Below are 23,978 nucleotides of genomic sequence, written 5' to 3'. Positions count from 1 at the left end.
TGATTCATTTAGGGTTATAACATGCATAGACATCAAGGATTCTGGCGGATTTGATGTAGCTATGTGATTCTTTCTCTCTGGTACGACTGTAGGGGGTCAGCTCTTGCAGGATATAGAAAGGTAAGAAGCTGGATTCGTGGGCTGAAGACTGGAAAGAGGATTCACTGACAGTTTTTGTTGTCTTTCCTACCCCGTTCCTAAAGGGAAATCTTTCTTTCCCTCCATGTAGCCGCAGATCAGCATAGCTGTATGATTACAGCAGGCGAGAGATGGACACTGTCTAATTGAGAGAAACCATCCTAAAGTCTTGGGGACGTCTGTTCTGGGCACCTCCCTGGGATCTGTCTCTGCTTGAGTAACATCTTTTGCATTTGGAGTCAAATGCCACAGTCCTTAAGGAATTTGCCTTGGGAGTCTTTTTTTGGTTTATCCTTGTTCAGCAAGGTGTGAGGATCATGGTTGTCATGCATTTGAGAAATGATTGCAGGTTTCTTTACCGCTGGAGCTTTTAATGATCTTTTATTGTGCAGAAACTGTAAAATATCCTAAGTTTCCATAGGAGAAAAGGGCCGCTTCCCAAGCATGGTGGAAATGTCTCTATTGCGGTGGGGTACTTGCTGCTGCTCTCCTTGCCTTTCTGCTTCCTCTAGACAAGCATGCTGAGTTATAAACAGCTAGCAAGGCCAGTTAAATGTTTTCTAAAGTGATTTACGAATGGCTACTGCTTCTCCAGTGCAGTGGTTTGATGTAGAAGGAGAGAAACTGATGACTAGAAATGTCATTTTCACCAGCAGCTGCGTGCTCTCTTCATCCCACGCCATCAGTGTCTCTGGCCTGAGCAGTCAGGGGAGGAAGTGGGCAGAGGTAACAAACTGGTACTTGTAAGCGGATGTGCTTTTACCACAGTGCAAGGACTTAGGAAATGAAGGAAGGGCTTCGTTAGAGTCCTCAGAGCACCAGCTAAACACTGAGACTTTGGGATCAGTAAGCAGTAACAATGGAGAGTTCTTAATGAATCAGATTATAATCAAGGAGTTTAAAAAAAAAAAAGTCCCTTTGAGTACCTCCAGAAAGGCCTGGCGTGACTGACTGTGATAGTGAAAATGCAAGTCACTTTGCAAAAGTAACAGAAGTATGGTGCAAGTCGTAGCAAAGAGAAGAGGGAGGGACAAAGTAAGGGCATGTGGTCCTACGACATCATCAGAGCGTCAACTCCTTATCCACAGGGGGTGTCAGAGTCCTAAAAATGTCTTAAATAGCTTTGAGACTGAGACAGAAACACTATCGGAATGATGAGGCGTGACACAGATCAAATAACCATTAGCAAGTCAGGGTAAGTACCTTAAAAAATGGAAGAGGGAAAGTTGCTGGAAACAAACTAGAGGCAGAAAATGTGTTATTGTGGCTTTTGCCTGCTTTTGGGATGAACACACACCACAGCATTGTCACTCTAGATGCTTTTTCACTGATAGCTGATTGACAAACTGAGGTGAAATGGTTTGGGTAAAACCTACTGGTGCAGAGCCCAGGGGTGCAAGGGGCCAGGAAGCACCCTGAGGCGTGGGGGGAAATAGAGGTTCTTGCGTTGGCCAAAACTGGGCGGTATTGCAGGGCACGGGGAGCACGTGGTCGATCCCTGTGACTGAGCCTGCAGTGGACAGCCCGTACGGAGCCAAGGGCAGTCAGTGAGGTGGGCTGCACGGGGCAGAGGATGGGGGAGCTCTGGGGGTGTTGGGACAGGCTTGTGGAGCTCGGGCTGAGTGCTGCTGCTGTGTCACTGCTTAAACTGATAAGAGGAGGGAGCAAGCTGAGGAGGAAGGATGTGATGAGCTGTGTTAGCAACCCAGTGGAGGCTTGACTGCTTTTCATCCTGTGGGTGGGTATGAGTCAAACCACTTGGGTGGTAATGGGAGCTTCATGTAATAACCCTCTCTCAGAGGGGTCAGCATACGAGCTGTGGATGAGCTAATGCAGTGAGACAGCTTTGCTTTGGCTCAGAGGCAGGTAGAATTTGCTCATCTCTGTTCAAGTCATACAGTGCCTTCATCAGGATAGGGAAGGACAGCTGGGGAATAATTTTAAATTACATAGAGATGGCAAGACTTATATTCCTTCAGCTGTAGACAATAGGATGTTGGTTGCCTGGTTCAGCAGCACTCCCTGCACTGGAGCAGAGAGAGTTCTCGTTTCACTGGCAGAGCTTACGCACACACTACTTGCACCCTGCAGAAGGATGGTGCTCGGAGGAGAGCGAGCAGGGCCTGTTGTTAGAGGAGGCAAATAGAGTTTGGGAACAACTGGATAAAAATGCAGGAAAATTAACAGATGTACCCGATTCTCAACTGCCTGTCTGGAAACTTCACATAGAAATGGGAGGTGAAGTCACATCTGGAGAGAAGTCTAGTGCCTTATTTTAAAATATACTAGTATGGATGCATTAGCAATATGATAAATATTTTCAGGGCAAATTCCTCCCTTGCTTGTATTCCTCAGTGGGTTACCTCTTCTTGATATCCTGTTTCCTCATTTCTCTTATTTTGTTCTTGAAGGAAATGCTCCTTATGTATGAACACAGCTGGCTTTAGTAGGGCTGTGGGGAGGCAAAGTTTTCTTTTGAGTTCTTCCCTCACACAGGAAAGGAAAACTGGCTCCTCAGAGACATTGTGGATGATATTGGCAGTAACTTGTTTCTGGCCATGGTACATGGTTTTAATTATGCTTTTTTACATGTCTGTCTTATAAAAGCTAATCCAAATGTTTTTGGGGTTTTGGTTTTTTTTTTTGGAAATGCCACTGTAGGTAAATCAAAATCATCAATCCTGGCTACAAATGGTCTGCTCCAAAATCCAACATGTTTCATGCCTTTTGGCAATATATCATGATGCCTGCTGCCCAGTGAGACTTTACTCTAGTGAGCACAGGGGAGTCTTTTCCCTTTTGTTTGTTTGTTTGATCTGGCTTATTTAACTGCTGGTCATTCAGCCTTACTTAGTTTTGCCCTCCCTGGCTTTTTGTGACCATTAGAATGGGAATAATTACTGTGAGGTTTTATTCTTGCTTTTAAACATTTATAACATCCACTTAGGAAAAAAAAAATGGTCAAATGCGTTCTGTTCCAGTCTTCTCTTCCGCTACTGCAATAAAAATTAATCTACTTCTTGCACTTGGAGGGCAGGAGGCAAAGCTGAAATAGTGGGTTTGGATTAGCCATTCCTGTTAGCCAGCCCATCTGTGTTACGACCTTTTCTTGTTGTTCAGTGGGGTTACACTTCTTGGGTGTTTTTGTTTTGTGATTTTTGTATGGGGTATAAACAGGAGGAGAAGAAAGACATGGGACAGGCTTGAAGGATAGGATTTTATGATTCTTTTTGTTGCTGTCACTGCAATGGTATGGGTGTTTTGAGTAATCCTCTAGTCAATAAAGACTTTACACCCAGATTCACCATGCTTGTTCTTGCTGTGAGCACAGCCTTCTTTTTTGGCCTCGACTGCAGCAGAGATGGAAATATAAAGCAGAAATGTTGTCCCTCTTCTCCATTTCTGAACTGACAGACAAAGATCAGGGGCAGTACAGATCTCTGAAGAGACGCTTCTTTTGCCTGGAGTGAAGTTTTTAAATGTTGGAGAGCTGCAGCATTCCTATAGGAGGAGATTAGACCAGGTTTAGCAAAGCTGAAGCCCTCATTTTACTCAGCATTTCTGGAGAATTTGCAAAGCCAGTCCAGGAACCTTGTTACCCCACTGTAGGGTTTACACTGGAGGAAGACTTCACTCCCCAAATGGAGACAAGCTCTGTGCTTCAAAAGATCCTTGGCCCTGCATTTTTTGCAGTCAGAGCGTCAGGGGCTCAGATGATGTTTTGGATAAAGTCTGAAAATGATCCTCTGGAAGGGTCAGACTGCCATGTGGAGCCCCTGGATAGAACAAGGCTTTCCAGACATCACCATGTTCTGCACTCATATGGGTGTCCACAGAGGCAGATGTGCAGGACACTGGGCATCTGTAACTCTGGGGAAGGTTGAGGGAAACTGCAAGTGCTCCAGGTACCTGAAAAGCAAGAGCATGGTGTGCTGATAATTTTGCCTGCTTTGTTTCACTTGTATCCTTTGTTAACAAAGAGCAGTCTAGAGGGAAATAGTCTATTATTAATATTTAATTTCCTCCTATTACTGTAAGCAGATGACCTAAAAGATCATTTAGCCAGCAGCCAATAATAAAGCAAATAGGGGAACCAGAAAAAATGCGTCTGGGATGGGTGATGCCTCCTTCCTCTCTCCTGCCTTGCCCAGCCACATCTCTTCATCCCTCGATAGGAGGCAGGAGCGAGGATGCGCTCTGACAGCTCCAAGTGCACTGGCTTCGTGTGAGCAGTCAGGGGCAGGGGGAAGCTGCTCCATGTGAAGTATATATAAAATACCAAACTTCAGAAAGGAAAGCATGGAGCAACGCAGAAAAGCGCTACTGCTGCCTTCCCTATCATTCTCCCCGAAAGGACAGCTGTTTTCATTATGGTTTACAGCCTGAGTTGTTTTGCAAATTTGTGTACTGCCTGTGAGCACATTGGCTCGTTTATTGTGACTTGATCCTGTAAGAAATGGAGAGAGACAAGATTTCTTAAGAGTCTTTGATTTTAAAGATAGGGAGATTCTCTTAGAGCTGAAGGGGTTTCAAAGAGAGGATAAAAACTTGACAAGCATCTGCCCCTCCAGGCTTTAGAAAGTAGGAAACAAATGATTTAGCAGCACAATTTTTCTGTGTACAGCCGTGTGTGAATCCAAGGGTTTTCCCTAAGGGAGTTAGGCAATCGGTACATGGCTGGTACCTGGAATGGGTCATGTTGTCAAAAGGAGATGCTAGATTGTGATCTGTGGAGCGAGCTTTGATGAAGACTCCCCCAAGGCCTTGCAAGCTACCTGCTGCCTTGCTTACTCCATCCTGAAGCAGATAAGGAGAAACCAATCCTCTCCGGAGCCCAGGGAAGCTGCAGCCTGTCACCTACGTGCCCATGGACGTTGTGGGTGCCCAGAGGGCTGCTGATCCTCTGGAGATGTTGCTAATATCTGAGAGTAGCTGTCAAACTGAAGTGTCACAGGCATTGTCATATATGTCATCCTAGCACGTGGATAGAGGGAGCATATTCCCTCTACCAGTGTGACAGAGTATGGGCAACCAAAACCAGGATGCCTGAACTCAGCCTGAAGGGGCGAAGAGCAGAAAGTGAGCTTGTTTGACGTGGGTGATGTGAACCAAGCAGTGGCCAAGGGCTCACCTTGATGCATTTGGCACTCAGGAGAGTGAAGGGGCAACACCTTAGTCCAAAGCCAACTGGAGATGCCAAACAAAAGCTTGCTTAGGCTTTAGTGGTGAATTGCCTCATGGGAACATGCTGTTCAGAAACTTTATTGAATTTTCAAGGAGCAGTTTTTCATTGGGGCTGAAATACAAGAGAGAACAGAGTGTTCCAAGTCACTAAAAACGAGCAGAGCAACAGCTGCACAGGTTTGTGAGTGGCAAAAAAGGTTTATTTAATAATGGGGAAAAGGCCGGAACATAGCCCAGGGTATCAAGAAGGAATTAATCCAATTAACAAAATAAAACACAGGCTTAAGAAGAAATACTAATTGTAGCTGTCCAGCAGGTTGTATGATACAGGTTATTTTTCTTAAGTTTCAAGAAGCTTGCAATATTGATCCCTCAAGGGCCTGAGATGTTAAATATACACTTCCCTGGTGAGTAAAGCAGGTTGTTAATTAATTTTGTCTTGTCAAACCTGGTTGCTGAGCTTTTGGGTCTTCCGTGAAGTAGATGATTCTGTAATAAATCCTGTATTGCCTCTGGATATAAGTCTTCTTCTCTAGGTGGTCTGTATTTCATTTTGTCCCTGTGCAGGAAATTTTTAGCTGTATGAGCAGAAAGACTGAGTCTGTTCTTGTTTTAAAGCAAGTTGCAAATACTTCTACAATTAAAGACTTGTCATCATGTTAGGTGAAGGCTATAGCAGGCTGACACTGCAAGAGATGAATGAGGTGAAATGGGTGAGTTCAGGTTGAACACGGGAACCTCCCAGGTTGTGGCACCTTCTGTAAGCAGCAGGTGAGGCCTCTGATGTGCTGGGGTTTTGTGGCTAAGTGCTTTTTCTAATGTCAGTTAATGCCGAAGCACTGGTGCTGAAGCAGACACAAAATGTTGTTTTGTCATGGCTGGGACACCTGCTCAGCTCTGGTTATTTCTCTTCTGAGATGTGCTGGCTCTGCAGAACTCCCTTCAGTGTTTTCTGGCCCGTCTGAGAGCAGAGGGTGGAAGGACATGTTGTCCTCTTCTGGACATAATATCTCATGGATTGCTTTGGAATAAATGGTTCGGGCTTGGATTGAAGAGTCAGGCCACTGTTTGTGAAGGGGGATAAGGAACAAGGGACTAAACAAATTCAGAAATAAAAAATTCAAATTTAACATCAGACCATGGAACAGTTGAAGTAGAAGGTTAAAAGCTCTGTTGTGTCAGAAAGCAGTATGTGATGTGGTCATTAAACTTCAGATTCCAGCATCATGGTTTTTCAGGATACATGCAGAGCTGTAGGCAATTCCAGCTTTGTCTTTGTGCTGAAGAATTAGTATGTGGGGGACCTCCGCAGCGTAGGTTTGTTACTTCTTTCCAAGTCTTGTTGGAATATGAGTTTGAGATGAGCCATTGAAAAAGTCAGGTGAAACGAAACGCATCTGTGATTAATATGAATTCGTAATACTACAAAAGGAAGTTCTGAAATGGGGAAGAATATCCCAGTAATTTCGCTTTGATCCTCTTCACTGAGGTGTATGTGGTATGAATATGAGGTGCAAGAGCAACATAGCAGGACTTTCAATCCTCTCAGCATCAGGATTAACCTGACCAGTTCCTAGGCTGGCTCCTTCCAAAAAATGGTTTCTTCAGGCCTTTTGGCTTCATCTCAGAGTAGCTTGTGGGGGTGTTTATGGTGGTTTTATTTTACATAGCAGCAGTTTTGGCCCAAATATGTCACAGTAATTCGTTAATTTTTTTAAACTTGTCCTGACACTGGAGTTTTGTCACAAGCTTGACCTGCATGGGAATGCGTGAGCATGTTAGGACATGGGGGCATGTACGCTCCCTTCTCTGCTGCCAGATTTTCACCCCGTCGCTGTCTCTGCTGCGGTGATGCTAAGGGACGTGGGAGCTTGCAGCCACTTCAGAGCCTTCAGGCAGAGCCGTGTGTCATACAACTGACAGGCACGTACGGTGTTTCTCTTATGGACCTGTTTTGCCCACTTCTTCACTTGTTTGGTTGGGGGTTTTTGTTCCTGCCACCTTTCTCCTGTCTTTTTATCCCCCTCTCTTGCTCACACACATGCATGATGTGGTTTATTTTTTATCTTGCCCTTTCTGTTTTCTCTCCCTCCAGATTTTCTTTATTTCTATTTTATATTAATTCTAATCCCCTTCCCTGGAAGTCAGGCTGCAGGGGGAAATTTTCAGTATCACTGCCTTGAAACAAACCTGTTGGGGTTTGTAATGGACTATGAGATTCTAGCAGAGCAGTGTAGGAGCATATCACTGACATCCCTGAAATTCAAGCAAGTAGAAGCAATCTTTAAGAGGTTAGTGGAAAGCTGCAGTTTTTGCTAAAGGAAAATAGACAATACAGCGATATCTTGGGGTTTTTTGTTCTTTAGAAAAGATTAAATGGATGATCTTTATCTTCCTCTTATTAGCTAGATCACAAACTAATCTCTTCTGTTGATTTCTTCCACACAAACCAAACAAAACACATAAGCAAGATTGCTGAAGGTGGAAGAAAAGCTAGGTTTTGAAGCACATCCAAACCACCAAGAATCATTCACTTTCCTCTCAAATGCAGCATTAGCAATAGAGCTCTAAATCAATGAAAGGTCTAAAATTAGATTATTTTCCTGAGATCAGATGTGAATCACAAGTTAATCATATTTTCTTTTATTATCACTGTCTTTACCCTTTTATTTTGTCCTGAGAAATTAGGTTTCTGACTTGAAAACGGAGTGAACTGTGAAGGCATGAAACCCTGGTGGGTTAGACCACACCAGATCACCTGTGGATGGAATCCCCAAAATCTTTTGTTTTGGAGGTTCACGTTGCGTCTGAAACTGGGCTCAAGTGATTTATCAGTTAATGCTGTGTCTCTCTCTTCCCCAACCCACTGATGTTTCAAGTAGATATTTTCTTAAATTAATGAAAAAATCTTACTGCTAAACTTTGCTAAATAAGGTTTAAAACCCACTCTGGAAGTGACAGTGTAGGACAGCAAACAATTACCTCTTGACTGTGGCTCATGAAGCTCAGGGAACTATTCTCCATTGCTATATTTTTAGCTGAAACCGTGGTATAGTGCACCCATGTCTGAAAGCAGAGGTATGAGGTGACCCATAAGATTAGCTTGCGAGTGAGACATGTAAGCACATAGATGATGTGTATCTGTTCATATGGAATGGCAGCTGTAGGGACTGCGTTGCTTTGCAAGTGGCACCCACTTTAGTCCCAGATTTGCGTGCATGATACTGCAGGAACATGAGTGTATACTTGAGAGATAACGTTGGCATTGTGCCTGTGTGTGTTTCTGGGAGAGGTGCCTCATGGTGGATGTGTTTCTGGCTGGTTGTAGTTGAAGAATGATGCTGACCCGAATCTGCAGATGCAATAAACACTATGGACAATGCAGGTATAACAAATAAACGGTTTGCTTACAGGATAAAGATTTACGTGAATAAAAACAATGATGTTGCAGGAGGGGGACCTGCAAAGACCCATGCAGAGTGTGTGCGTACTCAGCAGGAAAGCCCTCAAAGATGTCACTGTCTGACATACCTCAAACTATTCTCCCTCCTGTTGATCACGTTCCAGTATCTGTGCACTTGGAGGAAAGACTGGGTATGGCAACAGAGTGGTGACCACACTTGCCAGGAACATAACTCCCTTATGGAGGTTCGTGTCACCGCAGAGCAGCGTGTTGGTGCAGCACACTTTTGTGGCAAAGTACATGAGGGTGGGCAGCATGGCTCAAGTCTCGTGTTTGTGATCAGAGGGAGACAGGTGTATGTAAAAAAGCTCCTCCACCTTTCCTCTGTGCAGCCACAGCACTTGCCAAGGCATAATTAGTGGGGCTCTCGTGTTTCAGGGCAGACTATTGAGCAGCTGCTGAAGTGCCAGCTCAGTTGGTAGCCTTGAAAACAAAACATCCCTTGTTTCTCATCACCACTGTGAAATACTGCCTTCCTGAACCTTGGGTTTGGCCCTGCAGCTTTCAGGATAGACAAAATGTGAGATTTTTGCCAATGATGTATTCTTCTAGGTCTGTTTAATATCCGTTATCAATTTAATATGCCACTTTAATGAGATTTTGCTTTTTCCATCTCCTCCGTAGAGCTGATTACTTAGTGTGTGTGGTTGGTGTTTGTTTTTGTTTTTTTTTTTTTAAAGGAAACTACAAGTGAAGAAGTTGAATGTTTGCTTCAACTGAAAGGAGTCTTTCCCATGTCCTAGTGGGAAAAGGTGAAAAAGAACCAGAGGATGTTGCTAGTAGGTATGTGGATGACAGGAAGCCATGACTAGCAGTATGATTGTCAACGGGAACCAAAAGTTGCAGCTGATGTGAGACTGCCATACTTTGTGTGTTGTATTGCCTGCTGGACTTTGTGGCCTGGGGAGCAGCGTATGTCTACATGAGATATTCTCCTGTCCATTTGTCTGCTGGAGTTTGAATTGTTCTGCATCTGGTTAATCCACTTTGCTGGAGTTGGCAAGCCCTGGTTTTTTTTCTTGACATCTGCTACTGTAAAGATCTTGAACAGCTATGGGGAGAAAAGGGTGTGTGTGAGCAACCTTCACCAGCTGGCAGCTGAGTGCTCTTCAGACCCCTGACAGCTTTGAGGTGTCTTGGCTGTTCAGTGCTCTGCAGATATGAACGCTGAGCTTTTCTGGCACGTTCTCACATTGGCCTGGTCGTTCTCACCATGCTAGTACATGGGAAAGAAGACTTCCTCTCAGACGTAGCTTACATCGTCCTGGAACTGGTCATTGCAGTGCTGGCCATCCTGGGGAACATCCTGGTCTGCTGGGCAGTCTATTTGAATAGCAACTTGCAGAACGTCACCAACTATTTTGTGGTGTCCCTGGCTGCTGCTGACATTGCGGTGGGCGTGCTGGCAATCCCCTTTGCCATCACCATCAGCACCGGCTTCTGTGCCTTCTTCTATGGCTGCCTTTTCATTGCCTGCTTCGTCCTGGTTTTGACTCAGAGTTCGATCTTCAGCCTCCTTGCTATCGCCATCGACAGGATCATTGCGATCCGCATACCCCTCAGGTAGGCACGGGCTGGGCTGGGGGCGGAGGGGGCTAGGTTGGCGAGGGATGGACATCAGTAAAAACAAGGGATCTGGAGATGAATTGAGGAACAAAAGGTTAAATGAGGAGCAGCACTTCTCCTGTAATTTGAAAAAACCATTAACTTTTCTAGGTCTAGAAGGCTGCCTTGGCTGCTGGATTTTCTGGTTGTTTCTTTTTCCAGTTCTTCTCTGTCCTCATATGGTGTGTGCCCATGGCATCGCGACGGCGCTGCCTGGGAGCTGCCATTCCATATTTAGACAGGATTGTGCAGTAACCTCAATAACCTGCACTCTGAGCTGCAGCCAACAGCACCAGAAGGATCACTGTGGGAAAGTGGAGCTAAAGCAACACATGGTGGAGGGCAGAAAGGGAGTGAAGTCAACTTGTCTCCTTTCCATGGGGAGAATGGGGGGCTTGTCTGCAGCTGTAGCAGCAGGGATGTGGAGAGCGTGGATGGGGGTTTTCTCTTGGGCGTCCATTAAATGTGAAAGGAGGAGAAGCAACAGGCTAGGAAGAAGTGGGCCTGAGGAACATTTGGCTGGTTTAGGCACTGCCTCTGGGAGCAACGTATGTATTAGGTCAAGGCAGAGGCTTGTCTCAACCCACAGCTGCCAAAGGTGTTTCTGTGGTCTGTACTCCAGAGTTTAAAGAAAGAAAAGGACGTTTCAATATTTCAGCTTGAAAGCTGAGTATGACTAGCTGCTACTTTGTGTGCAACCAGGGATGCTGACGTAGGATGAGGGGAAGTTTTGCCACATGCAGAGAGGCTGCTACTCGGTTCAGTTTTCCAGAAGCATGTTGTGACGGGATACATCTGACTGTGGGTGCAAAGCAGCATTGCGTTTTGTGGGCTGGGTTTGAATGCTATGTGACAGTGCTTCCGAGTCATTTAGTAAGCCCAAAAGATGTAGAAGAAGCTCCGGGAGAGGCCAGTGCAGGCAAAGTGTAGGAGTCTCCTTCTTTCCTGCCTTGTCCTTAGGAGGATGCAGCATGCTTTCAGGAATGGAGAGACATGCTTCCTATGCTGAACAACAAATGTGGCTGCAAAAATGGAACAAATTTCTGATTGTTGTGCTCCCAAGTTTGAATTTTTGGACATCCTCACTCCTGTTCAGCTTAAATCACATGTGTTGACCTGTGCAATTTAGTTTTGTCTCTTGTGAATATTTTGATCATCCAGCACTTATGTCAATTAACACAAACCTGCCATTAAAAAATAGAAAGCATTATTTTCCTTAGGGCTGCAGAGATTACCTTTCCATGTGGACCAGTGCAGCATAGTCTTTCCTGAAGCCTTGCCTTGGCAAGCTTGTGCTGCTATAACATTACCATTAATTGTTGGTTTCTAAATCTACAGTTGTACCTGTTACAGCCTCTACTTTTGATGTAGTTGTAAGGAACAACTTTTCCATTCTATTGCAGAGAAAACTCTATCGAAATTAGTTACCTATAAATTGGACTATGTCTACTTTTCTGCAGTTCTACATAGAGATGGTTTCACTTTATAAACCAAAATAATGATAAATGGTACAAAGAAACATAGGTAGAGTAGCCCTTGGGAGCTTGCCTCTGAAATTATTTTGAGAAGGGCTAATGTCTTTAGTTCATCTCACATGAGCTAACTCTGAAAGCTTTTGCTGACAGTTTAAGCGCTCTTATTGCTAGAGGATGACTTGCCAGAAAAAGGATTTAAAAATCTGGATTTCTGCCCATTTTGGGGGTTACCACTGTAACTATATTGTCTTGAAAATTTAAGTTCTTGGAATAGCCAAGGTAAAGAGTCTTTTAGAAAAATCAGACATCATCAGTGCTGGGCAAGGTACCGGTTTTGCGATGTTGTTTTTGAAAAAACAGAGCACACCCTCTTCTGCCCCAGAAACAGTGGAGTTGATTGGATGCAGAAACCTGCAGGTAGATCCATGGGTTCCTGCCCCCCCTCCGTGTCCTCTGCTCATTTGTCCTTCTACAGTAGGAGCAAAGAACTTGTCAATTGTGTTTCCCCTTAAGAATTTATGGATGAATAAGTCTTAGATTTATAGCCACAGACATGCTGAGAAAGTGAAAGCTGATTAGCTGAGAAGGGAAATGTGATATGATTCAGATTGCTCACATCCCCAATTCTTTCTTTTTCTAATATCTGGTTGTGTCAAAAATGCATCAAGAAAACTTCTGCCACTAAAGATGCAGCATTTCCACCCCATGCCTTAATGTCTAGGAAAGCCTCTTCTCTCCTCCTCAAGGTAACACCAGGCATTCCTAGTATTCATTAGATGAATGCTCTTAAAAAAAATAATAAATCAGACTTCCTTCACTCCAGCAAAACCAGAAACGGGCAAATCTATTTTTGATTTTATTTTTTTTTTCCACCTGTTTCATGTCTGATTTGTCCTAAGGAAGGTAAACACATATCTCAGTGGATACATGGGTGGATGTGTACTCTCACACAAGTAAACTGTCAGTATTAAGGAGGCAGAAGAGTGGGATTTCTGATATGGCTTGGTTTTGGACATGTCAGTACATTATTAGAGTTACCTTTGGAATGATTTTTCTGTGGATAAAAGACTCTCCCTCCAAAAATTGCAGTAAGGAAAGACATCTATAGGTAAAATTTAAAAATGCATAATATTTGTGAATATCTTATGGGTTCTACCTTTCAAATGATTAAAACACTGTGTAGAATTTGATAAACTTTCTCCAACACTTTGCTGAATTCTGCCAGGTTTTATATAAAGGTAACGCTCTGCAAGTGGCAATAAAGCACTCCCAAGGAAGTGAGTCTGAGCCATTGTTTGGTCTAGGATAAAATCCAAACTGTCTCTAATGTGGCAGGTACCTGAAAACCTGTGCACACTGATACAAAACCCCTGGGTGTTCTAAACAAAACTGGCTGCAAGTCTGAGCTCCAGGATGAAGTCATGGGCCAAGAACAATTGTGGCTTTCTAGGCTCTTTGGTGCCAGCAAATGCTCCACGGGCACAGTGCCCAGCCACGTGTTCTTGTGCAGGCATTTGTGGTAAAGATACTCCCATGGTGAAGGACAGGTAGCTCTGATGCACTGGAAAGAGAAGAGAAATTTTTCCTCATGCAGCCAAATGGAAAACTTTTCTCAGGTTGCTGCTTGTTCTGTATGCTGGATTTAAGTATTCACCCGTGGCATAAATACATATGCAGGTCATACAGTGCTGGCTACAGTAGCTTGCTGAAGTTCAGACTTTCTCCTCTGCTGAGAGTTGCTTTGGAGATGAGTGCCTAAGCTACTAGCATGTTTCTCTGGGAAAATATTACTAAGGTGCATCTCCCTGACGTTTGGGACACTGGAACAGATTTATCCCATGTACTGGTGATTGAAACTACAGCTCTGAGATGGCATTGGGATGCTTTTCTGCCAGAGGCTATGGGAGCTGGACATGAAGAACTGGCTTCTCAAAGTCTGGAGTGGAAAGAATAGGGGAGATGAACACAAACCCTGAACAAAGTATAGGATGCGGTGGGGACCTTTGTGCTGAGAACAGTATTTCAGCTGTTGCTTTAAATCTCTAGGGCTGCCTTCTCAAATAGTCATATATGAGCATCTGAATCAGTGAATCAGGGATTTAGTGGTTTATTGTCACTTTGAGCCATATCCAGACTTCTTTCTTTCCCTGCTCACCATAAACCTTTTGACTTTATGACAAGCATTTCCAGCATGTGCTCATGTTTGTGTCAAATAGATTATGGGCAGATTCAGCGTAATAGGAGAGAAGAATAATTCACTTCCTCCTTTGAACAATCATGGGTGTGGCTTTGAAAGTAGCCATGTTCCACCACAACACTTCCAGCTGTCTATGGCTTCACAGGCCACAGTGGAACTTGCACTTACCAATGTTTTAGTCTGGAAGCTGATCATGCCACAGGCATAAGAAAGGTGCTGTTATTGCTCCTGCTGTTTAGAGCCCTGTGCCCAGCTGTGGGATCCCACCTTACCCTGTCTCCATAGCACAGACAAGCACTACTATCACTTAGCAGCCAGTAATAGGGGAGAAAGCTTCTTGACTGAGTTTTCTGGGAAAGGCTTGTTCACATGGAGCATGAGAAGATCTGGGTTTGGTTTCTTGCTCTGCCACAATATTTCCTGGATGATCTGGGATTGTCAGTGTCTCTCATTTCCAGGTACATGTAATAGGGATAGAATATCCTCCTTTGTCTTGCCCCCTGTGACTGCAGCTGCCTGAGGTGCGGGCTGTTGAGCGGATGTGTTCAGTGAACAGTGTTTTTTAGTGATTTGTTAAAAACCATTGAGCGCTGCTGGAATTCAGATCAAAGCCCAGTGCACCCACCGCTGAGCAGAGGCTTTCTGGTGTGATGCAGTAAAGGTGGCTGAAATGTGTTCCACTCCTGGCAGAGCCACCAGGCCAGGATGTGCAGTGCTGTCAGCCAGAGGTGGGTTTGGAAGACAAGCAGCAGGCTGGTTGGATGCTGTGATGATGAGTTAGGCCAGCTACATGTCATGCAATGTATGGAAGGATTTTAACTTCTACGTGAGGACCCTGTGGTTCTTATACCAGCTCTGTCTTCCACTCAGCTTCAGAGTGTATGACTCGGACTGGTGAGGTGCTGCACTCTGTGCAGGAATCCTTGTCTCGATGACACAAGGCTTAGGCCAAGGACCCAGAAGTGCCACATCCTCAGCCATGTATACTCTGGCCAGCACAGATGAGTCGTACATTCACCAGGGGCAGCTGTTCTCCTGGGATCAGTTTGCCAGCCTGATGGTTGGGAGAGCAACAGGGCAAGTGAAATTATTTTGGGGAAAACTTCCCCATTTTCATGTGTTAGCAAAAGTGGATTTTGTTTTCTAGAGGAGTCAGGTGACTCTGACCCACACCCACCTCCACTGACAGTGTCCTTGTGCTCTGCACTAACGTTCTTTGTCTGGAACTTCACTAGTGGAAATTGTTGTTTGTGTAGCAAGTTGAGTATTTCCAGGAAACACAGGAACTGTTTGTGCACAGATAATCCAGTGCTGTCTGGACACACCAGACATGCTACAAAGTCACCCGCCAGCTATGCAGAACATGGCTGTAGGTGTGAGCAGCTCCCTTCAGCAGGCTGTCTCCTGCATAGGTGCCAGCAACTCACATTATATGTGATGCTTCCTGGAAGCCCTGAGCTTGCCACGTGGAGCCATGCAGCGCTGGGGATACAGAGACTAGCTTTGGCCAGACAGGTGCACGAACTCTTCAACGCTGGCCTGGTGACATCTCCAAGTGGACAAAAGGAACGAGTCCAGAAAGTCCATCTGGACAATAACCCTGCCTCAGCCAAGTCAGCCAGAGGTGTCTCATGTGGATCCCAGAAATTAAGCTCTCCCAAGTGAACTCACACTTCCCAGTGGGTACCTGGCCAACCTAGTGACACACGCTATGTCAGGAGATGCTGTGAGCTTTCTGGCATTAACCCTCGGACATCCTGGGCAAGGCATTATGGAAATGCACTCCCCGATAGGCTGGCAGTTCCCACTGCCAGCACAGTACACTGCAGCTGGAAAGCAGGCAGCTGCTTGGGTTAAGTGCTGCTCCTAAGCCTTGTAAAGTTTGTTGCATGGGAATCCCCAGAGGGTAAGAGGGAGGGAGAAGTGGGGGCGTGTTTGCCTGGAGCAGTAATGAATATATTTTTAGTGGAAGGGAAGGGACATCTCTAGTCGTGGGATAACAGCTGCACAATTTCAAAATTCCTCTGACAAGATGTAGCCAATTCCAGGGCTGCAAGGTTTTGAGGGTTTGTTTTTTGTTTTTCCAAGCTTCAAGTGCCTTCAGCCAATCTCTTGGTCCCTGAGTGTACTTTTCAAAGCACAGATGCTGTTTTGCTGTGTTGATGAGGTCTGAATGTGAGCAACTCCCTGCTACCATCTATGCTGTGCCCTTAGCATCCCCTAAGCACTGAGCAGGATCCCCTGCTTGCTGGAGAAACCTTTTTATCTCTCAGAATCAGCTGAATCCCTCCCTCATTTCTGGAAGGAGGATTTCAGTGTATTTTGGGTACTGGGAATTGTGTGGCTGGCTCCCTCATCCACTCCCTCTTTTCAGATGTTGAAATGCAGCTGAGGAAGGGAGACTCAAGGCTGCTGGGTCTTTTGTGGAGCCAGTTTTTTTCCAAGGCCTATCAGCAGGGATTTAAAGCACGCGCAGCATCTCCATTCTGTACTGTACCTGGCAAAAGCCTCTCTCCTCCCCTGTCTTGAACTTGCATGGGGATAGGAGCATGAACCTGTGGGAGTAACTACTTCATTGAGAGATGGAAAGATTTCTATGGCTTGTTGGATTATTTTTTTAAAATGTTTGTTTGCTGAGAGAATTCTGGGGACAGAGGGAGGAGGAGCTTTGGGTAAACACTGGGAGCCCAGTGCTACCGCTGTCCGATCGCAGAGACACGGGGTCAAGTACAGTGTGGGACCCACACTGGACAATGTGGGAATCCGGCCATCTACTTTCCATGCTAAGAGTTACCAAGGGAAGGAAATTGCATTGAAATGTTAAACTGTTGCCCTGATTTACATTTTCAGAGAGGAGAACTGGTGGAGTCAGCTCAGGACTTGCAGTAACCTGTGAGGCCTTGGGAACTGGCTGATAATTCAAACAAACCATTCCGTGCTACAAGGCTGCTCCTTTGCCAGAAAGGAGGAACTACATCAGCCTTCAGCAAGAGAGCCATGGTGGTCTTCATCACCAAGGGTCAGAGCAGTGCTGTTGATTATCCAGGCTGCAAGATCTATATGCATGACACCAAGTGGGCTGGTGAAGCGAAGGAACACAGATGAAAACTGTATTAATTTCCCTACTTTTATGTCACCTATTCAGTGCCCAAAGGGAAGGAGAGGGAACTAGGTGGCATACAATGTCACCATGGAGTCCTTGCTGTGCTGTGCCGTGTGGGTTCTGCACAGCAGTTCAAAGGCCCCTCTGAAGAAGCAGGTGCCCTTCCTTGCTGTCTCCTGTCCTCTGGGCCATTGGGAAGTTGCTTGGGAGTCAGGGGCTTGTTGAATGATACTGATGTAATTCCCTTTTCCTCTGCTTTATAGGTACAATGGCTTGGTGACTGGCTCTCGAGCTAAAGGTATCATTGCCATCTGCTGGGTATTATCTTTCATCATTGGCTTGACACCAATGCTAGGGTGGCACAACCGCTCCCAGATTGAAGAGCTGGGTTCCAATAGGTCCTCTCCCATCAACTGCAGCAACAGCATGGTGGCATGTCTCTTTGAGGCTGTGGTCACCATGGAGTACATGGTCTACTACAACTTCTTTGCCTGTGTGCTCTTACCCCTCCTCCTCATGTTTGGTATCTACTTGAAAATCTTCATGGCAGCCCGACGACAGCTCAAGCAGATGGAGAACAAGATGGTACACGGGGAACGTTCTCGCTCCACTTTGCAGAAGGAAGTCCATGCAGCTAAGTCTTTAGCCATCATTGTTGGGTTGTTTGCAGTCTGCTGGCTTCCACTACATATTATTAACTGCTTTACCCTTTTTTGCCCAAATTGTGCACATGCTCCCCTCTGGCTGATGTATCTGGCAATTATCTTGTCTCATGCCAACTCAGTTGTAAATCCTCTTATTTATGCCTACCGAATCAGGGAGTTCCGATACACCTTTCGTAAAATTATCAGCCAGCATATCCTGGGCCGGAAGGAGCCATTCAAGGCAGGAACAGCCAGCTCCAGGACTTCCACTCATGGTGGGGACGCAGAGAACGCCAGCATACGAATCAGTGAGTATGCATTAGAGGTATACACCAATGGAGAGATCCACAGGGATCCTGAAAAGCAGAACTTAAACAAATGCAAAGCTGGCTTGGAATGGCACCAGAATGGAAATGCTCTGGACATGGAGACGAACGGGCATATCCCACATTCCTGCAAAAACGGGATTCTCTCTGAGGCATGCATGAACAGAGAGCTTCACAGTGAAGAGCTAATTGATGCCCAGGTGTCTTACTCAGATCTGGAAAGAGCAGCCTTTGCAGCAGCCGATGTTTCCTGATGAGACTTTCAGTGTCTTCCTGGTAGAATTATTTTTTTTCCATTGGTGACCTCTGCCATGGCAGAAAGGGAGGTTGGGGGGCGGGGGGAAAGGTGTGTATTCAGATCGCTGTGGAGAAAGGGGTCCCTACCCAGGACTGTTGGGGTGATCCTAAATACTAGACTGGAGAAAAGCCAAGAGACCACTGAAACGGACTAAGGAAGGAGGGACACGTTACCTATCACTGACCTGTCACCAAAAGCAGTGCCAAGGTCAAAGATGGCATTCCGAGTTCAGCACTGGGAGACTCTGCCGATGCAGGGCGTATCGTGACATAATGCTGTACCGTGTATCCGTGGTTGTGTGTCAGTTATGCTGTCTTTACCAACAGAAATAAAAGCATGGCTGGAAGTATTCACTGAATTGCAAAGAGCAACAGGGAAGGGGCCTTTTAGTACTTTGGGCCTGCAACAAGCAAAAGGGGGATAGCAACATCTATTGGTCAGGAAGGATGCCAGCAGCTGCGCAGAGAGGGAAGGATTTACCTGTTGGGAACTTTGGATACCTTCGACCATGGCATTTGGTCTTTCAGTTCATGTTTTCAAAGTGTATACTGCAACGGGTTGCTCAAACACTTTTTTTTTCTTGTCTTGATAAGATTACTTTATGTTAAGTTATAAAAGATGGGCAAGAACTTGTATCCATTCCCTGAACGCTCAATGTTCCAGATGCACAAGGCAAATATAACCTCATAGCTCTCCACTTCATCTAACAAATAATGAAAACGGAGTCTGTAATATGGATTTCCCATAGCAAAAGGGCTGTTAGCAGGGGTTGGTGCTGCAGGTGGTAGACAAGCAGGCCGACTGTGGTCTGTGTCACCAGGACCGTCATGCCCTGAGGTGCTGTGAAGAGCTATTGGGTGTGTGAGCTGTCTGTAGGCTGGTGGGCACTGTCTGCTTTCCCCCCCGTCTCTGTGCTTGTCCTCCTGAGCTCCTAGAATGCAGAGGCCGTCCATGGCGCCAAATATGTGTGAGGAGAGCTAATTTTCCAGATTTTGGTAGTTTTCATCCTCATTCAAAAGGCTGTGGGATTTTTTTTTTTTAATTTCCTGGGGTAGGGAGGAACACACACACATACCTGAAACTTACTTTTGGAATTTATTATTTAAACACCTCTTCTCCTATGGCTTTCTCCTGTGACTTCAGGTTTTTTCCTGATGTGCTTTACTGTGAAGCTCAATGTGTCCCTGTGGTGCAGAGGCCAATGGAGCTGGGTTTGTCTGGTTAGAAGATGCTCCTATTCCGAGAAGCTGAAAGGCATCAGTAGTAATATCTTATAAAAGAACACGCAAATCTGTGCTGCAAAAAGCATATGTACTGATGTAGTTTGTTTTTAGAGGTTTTCACAGCAGTTGGATAATTTTCTGTATTGCTTATGAAGCCTGGTAGCTCAAGGACAGCAGAATGCCACATCAGCTTGAATTCTACCTAAGGATTGTCTAGTTTTTGTTTCCAGACAAATAATCCATGTCCAATACCAACAGCCTTCTGGAGAGACAGGCAGTAATGAGCCTACTGGAAAACTAAAAGTCTGGTAATTCCAGGGATCTGAGGCTTATTCCCTAGCTGAAAACATCAGAAATATCATCCCCCGAACCTGGCTCCTCCTCGCATCTGTCCTCTAACATTTCCGAAGCCAAATAATGTACTTTTCAGAAAGAAAAGGGGAACTGGATTTTGATATTTGAGGAAGAGCAGGTTAAGGTTTGTGTGTTCTTATTCTGTGTTTATTTTAAATATTGTGAACTATTAAAATGAAAAGTCAGTTTTATTTGAGGATAATTTTCATTTTGCCAGTCTCCCTATGCGAAGGTGAGTAGTTTATAATGCTTGAATGTGTTCAAGTATGTAACTGTTCCAGGCTAGCACAAAGCTTACTGTGAGGTAGATAAAAAGATGTGGTTGCCACCACAATTCTTAGCAGAAAGGCAGGCAAGTTTATGGAACAATGGACTTCACAGTTTAACTGAATTGCTGCTTTCTTGGCACAGCTCTTCCACGTAGTCTAACGTCAGAGGCGTGGATTATCACTCCAGCACCATTAACAAACACTAAGCCATTTCCCCGTGACTGACGTCATAGGTAGTTCCTCTGTAGGGTGACTGGGGATCTTGTTAATTTTTCTTGATGGAATATTTCTGTAGATTATTTGTGGGATGGCTCCTCTGTAGATTATTTGTGGGAGGGACCTTCTGTCACAGTGGCAGAGGAACTCAGGAAAATGGGGATCTGATCTCTTCAGGCCTCAGTTGGGAGCTGAAATGTTTCTAAGAATAACACAAGATTACATCCGGTATTCATGTCAATAACAATTAGGTCCACAAAGAAGCAGAGCAGGGAAGGAAGTGTGGGAAAATACCAGCATTGCTCATGTGCTGGAACACACGCGAGTGTAGAAGTGTCTCCTGTTGAGCTTTAGTTGCCATTGTAAAGGGATGTTTTATGCCACATTGCATCAGACTTTCAACGGCTGATGTGGGTTGCTTGCTTTCTATTGTTTCCTGAGCTTCTTCGCACTCAATTATGGCAGCTTCTTGCTTGGTTGCCACAAGAATCAAGTTGATCTATGTTGATGTGACAAACTTAGGACTGTCCCTCTGGAAAACTTTCCTTCCCAATCAGATCACCATGAGAGCTTACTGAGTTTCCAGATGTCTTGAGATTAGGTCTGTTGCTGTTTGAGATGCCCCCTAAGTGTGTCCAGTCCTTTTCAATATTAGTGATCCAGATTTGTAATGAAAAGGGTGTGTGAAGGGGCCAGGGGATGTGTGCAGGAGGAAATGCAGTGGGGGTAAGGAGGCAGCGTGTTTTTTATAGAATTGGAAGTCTGTAGTCACAGGAAGGAAAGGATGGCAATTGCACCACATGCTGTGTGCCTTCTGGCAAACACATGTCTGAGATGGACCTTCAGAAGATGTTTCCAAAGCAGTTGTAGCAGGGAGCATGAGGCTTTTGAACAGAGGTTTGGATTTCTTATTTCTTGTTTCCTAGGGATCATAATTTCAAGGCTTGCTTTTTTTTAAAAAAAAAAAAAAAAAAAAAAAGTAGCTGTAGGGTCCCATCAGTGAAATGTGCTGTTTCCTTCTCCTGGCAGTGCTCTGCACTCTTGAGAAAAGTATCCGTCTTCCAAACAGCAGAAGGCAGGGAGCATTAGAGAAAAAGTGAAATAATTGTTTCCTAACCTCACCACTCATATCCCCATTTTCCTTCTAGCTGGAGAATGTTTAGCTAATGAAATATAGCTGCTCTGAATAAACAAAGATGGTACCAAGACAAAGGAAAGAATTAGGTGACCATCAGGAGTGGCTGGAGAAGACCTGCTTGGGAATCCAAGGTGAAGTGCCTCCAGAGAGTAAAAGTTGGAGTAAGAAAAGACTAATTTCATTGTACTGGAACTTCTTACTAAAAATGGCTGAAGACCCATAGAGAGATGTGGTGCCTCGTTTGGTGTGAGGGCATTCCATGAATTTCACCATTCCCTGAAGACTCTTAGACTCCAGTGTTTGTATGCTTTACGGGGTTTTGGAGAAAGTAAAGTTTGATCCATTGCCAGGAGTAATTTTATCAAGAGTTCTTCTTGGGGCCCTCTCCTCAACAGGGCGCTGCTTTTTGTATGTGCAAATAAATGCACTTTACAGCTTTGTCCTGCAGAGTTTGTTTTGGATCAGTAATATTTCAAACTTCTGTGCAAGCTTGAGCTGCAGCTCTTGAACAGAGAAGCAATCTGGCATGGTGGGACAGCTGGGGTTACTGTACACAGGAAGGCTTTGCCGCTGATCCCAGCTGGTACCAGGAGGCTTATTGTGCAGATGGACTTGGGAGTTATATGGAGTGGTGGGAATCCTTGATCATTCCTTGCAAAGAGGCTCCAGGGGATTCTGGTGGATGTCACAAACTCTCTAAGGTGTGGGAGCAGACTGGAGGGTTAGGGTTAGATAGGAGGTGGTGGTGGTGGAGGAACATTTGTAGGGTTGGTGTTTGGGAGGATTTCAGGGGAGCAGGAATGTGCTGGGACGTGCTGGGGATTGCACAGATGGTCTCAGGGGAGCGGTGCTGGCATGAGACCAAGGTATGACTTGCTGAAGGAGGACTCAGTAAAGGATATACATCTTACGGCTCTCCTGGTGTCACTGCAGAGGGGCAACCTTGCCTGATGTGTGCCGAGGGTTGAATTCATATGCTCTATATGTGGCTGAGGTAGAGGTGGTTCTTATCGATTATTTTCTTTTCAGATGCATTGTATCATTTCAGGAGTGTGTCCAGGTGTAACAAAAGCCTTTCTGCTTCATGAACATGAGCCCTATGTAAAACCAAATAAATCCAGCCGTGTTCTGTGGGAAGGATGAGCATGCTGTAACAGTGCTGCAATGCATTTAAACGCTAGAATACTCTCTAGTGGTGTTTGCTAAGTTTAGCTGCCTAGTAGTCAGTTCTCTCCCAGTTTGTTTTGGGCTTCAAACTGCACTGAGTCATACCAGAGAGTTTTCTCTTTCTAGCTCTGAGCTTTTGGCCTCCTTTACAGTAAAACACATCAAGAGTAACTAAAATCACACCAGTTCCTCATCTGCATGAGAGGTGACTAACCCTGACAGACTAAGAATCCCCAAACTGGGGCAGTGTTGTGTGTAACTCCCTGTCTGTCTTGTCTGCTGGGACTGTTCACACAAGGATGTGTTAAAATCAAGACTGGAACCTGTTGATCTGAGAACATCCTTTGCTTCCAACACTCTGTCTCAGGAGCTGCTGTTCCTGCCCCCTGTCCTGTGGAGCGGTTGTCTCTGTGGTCTGCAAACCAAGACACTATGAACACCCTGCTGCACACGCTGTCACTATAAAACAATTACTCTTTTAATTTAAATGTTTTATGAATATAGTTGTTGTTTTACCTCGTTTGTCAGTTACCAGTGGGAGGGGAGGGAAGGGGGGGGGGGGGGGAAGAATCTGTGCATGCCAATGTATTTAAAGTGCGTTGACCAAAGGTTTTTTTGAATCTGTGAAGTTTTCATATCTGTGAAGTCATCAGACTGCTGGGCAGTGAGGAGCCGCTGGTGCTGCTGAGTCTGTCTTGGTTACATTTCTTAATAAGCATTAAAATAATAAAATATATTTGTAAAAGAGAGTGTGAGTGCCTTTGTCCCAGGAAGATCTGGCTGGCTGTCTCTTTTCTGTGCAAGTGTTTTCTTATTATTTTATTAGCTTTTTCTGTAGATTGATCCTTCTGGAGAGCTCTGTCCCTGGCGCTGCCTATTCTTTTGCAGAAGATACCAGCATGGGCTAAGGTGACAGACCCAGATGGGCTCGAAGACCCCTCACATCTCTGACATCCTGGGATATGTCGTCTGGGCAATAAGAGAAAAGGTCTACAGCTGTCTACTGACCACAAGGTAGAGCATTGTATTTGCCCAAACTGCTGCAGCGTCAGGAACAGTGTAACAGGACCTGAAGGGTCCATAACTAGACCGAGAAACAACTCTGCCAGTGTGACTGGGGCATCCCAGCCTGCTGGCTCCCTGTCCACATGGCCCTGCCACTGCACCTCAGACCTCCT

At 45.1% G+C, this 23,978-nt stretch overlaps 1 protein-coding gene across 3 annotated transcripts in view; it reads left to right on the top strand.

The window, feature by feature from the left end:
* Positions 1-23,333, top strand: part of ADORA2A (adenosine A2a receptor) — a 29,752-nt gene extending 6,419 nt beyond the window's left edge. For all 3 annotated transcript variants that reach the window (XM_074921290.1, XM_074921291.1, XM_074921289.1), the window contains 2 exons: positions 9,466-10,348; positions 17,429-23,333. In XM_074921290.1, the coding sequence (XP_074777391.1) occupies positions 9,999-10,348; positions 17,429-18,389 (1,311 nt within the window). In that variant the 5' untranslated portion in view covers positions 9,466-9,998 and the 3' untranslated portion in view covers positions 18,390-23,333. The remainder of the gene's footprint in view (positions 1-9,465; positions 10,349-17,428) is intronic.
* Positions 23,334-23,978: the final 645 nt, after the last annotated feature.

Source organism: Athene noctua, chromosome 17, assembly GCF_965140245.1.
Source record: "Athene noctua chromosome 17, bAthNoc1.hap1.1, whole genome shotgun sequence".
In the NCBI taxonomy this organism is placed as follows: domain Eukaryota; kingdom Metazoa; phylum Chordata; class Aves; order Strigiformes; family Strigidae; genus Athene; species Athene noctua.
This window is presented reverse-complemented; position numbering and strand designations above follow the sequence as displayed.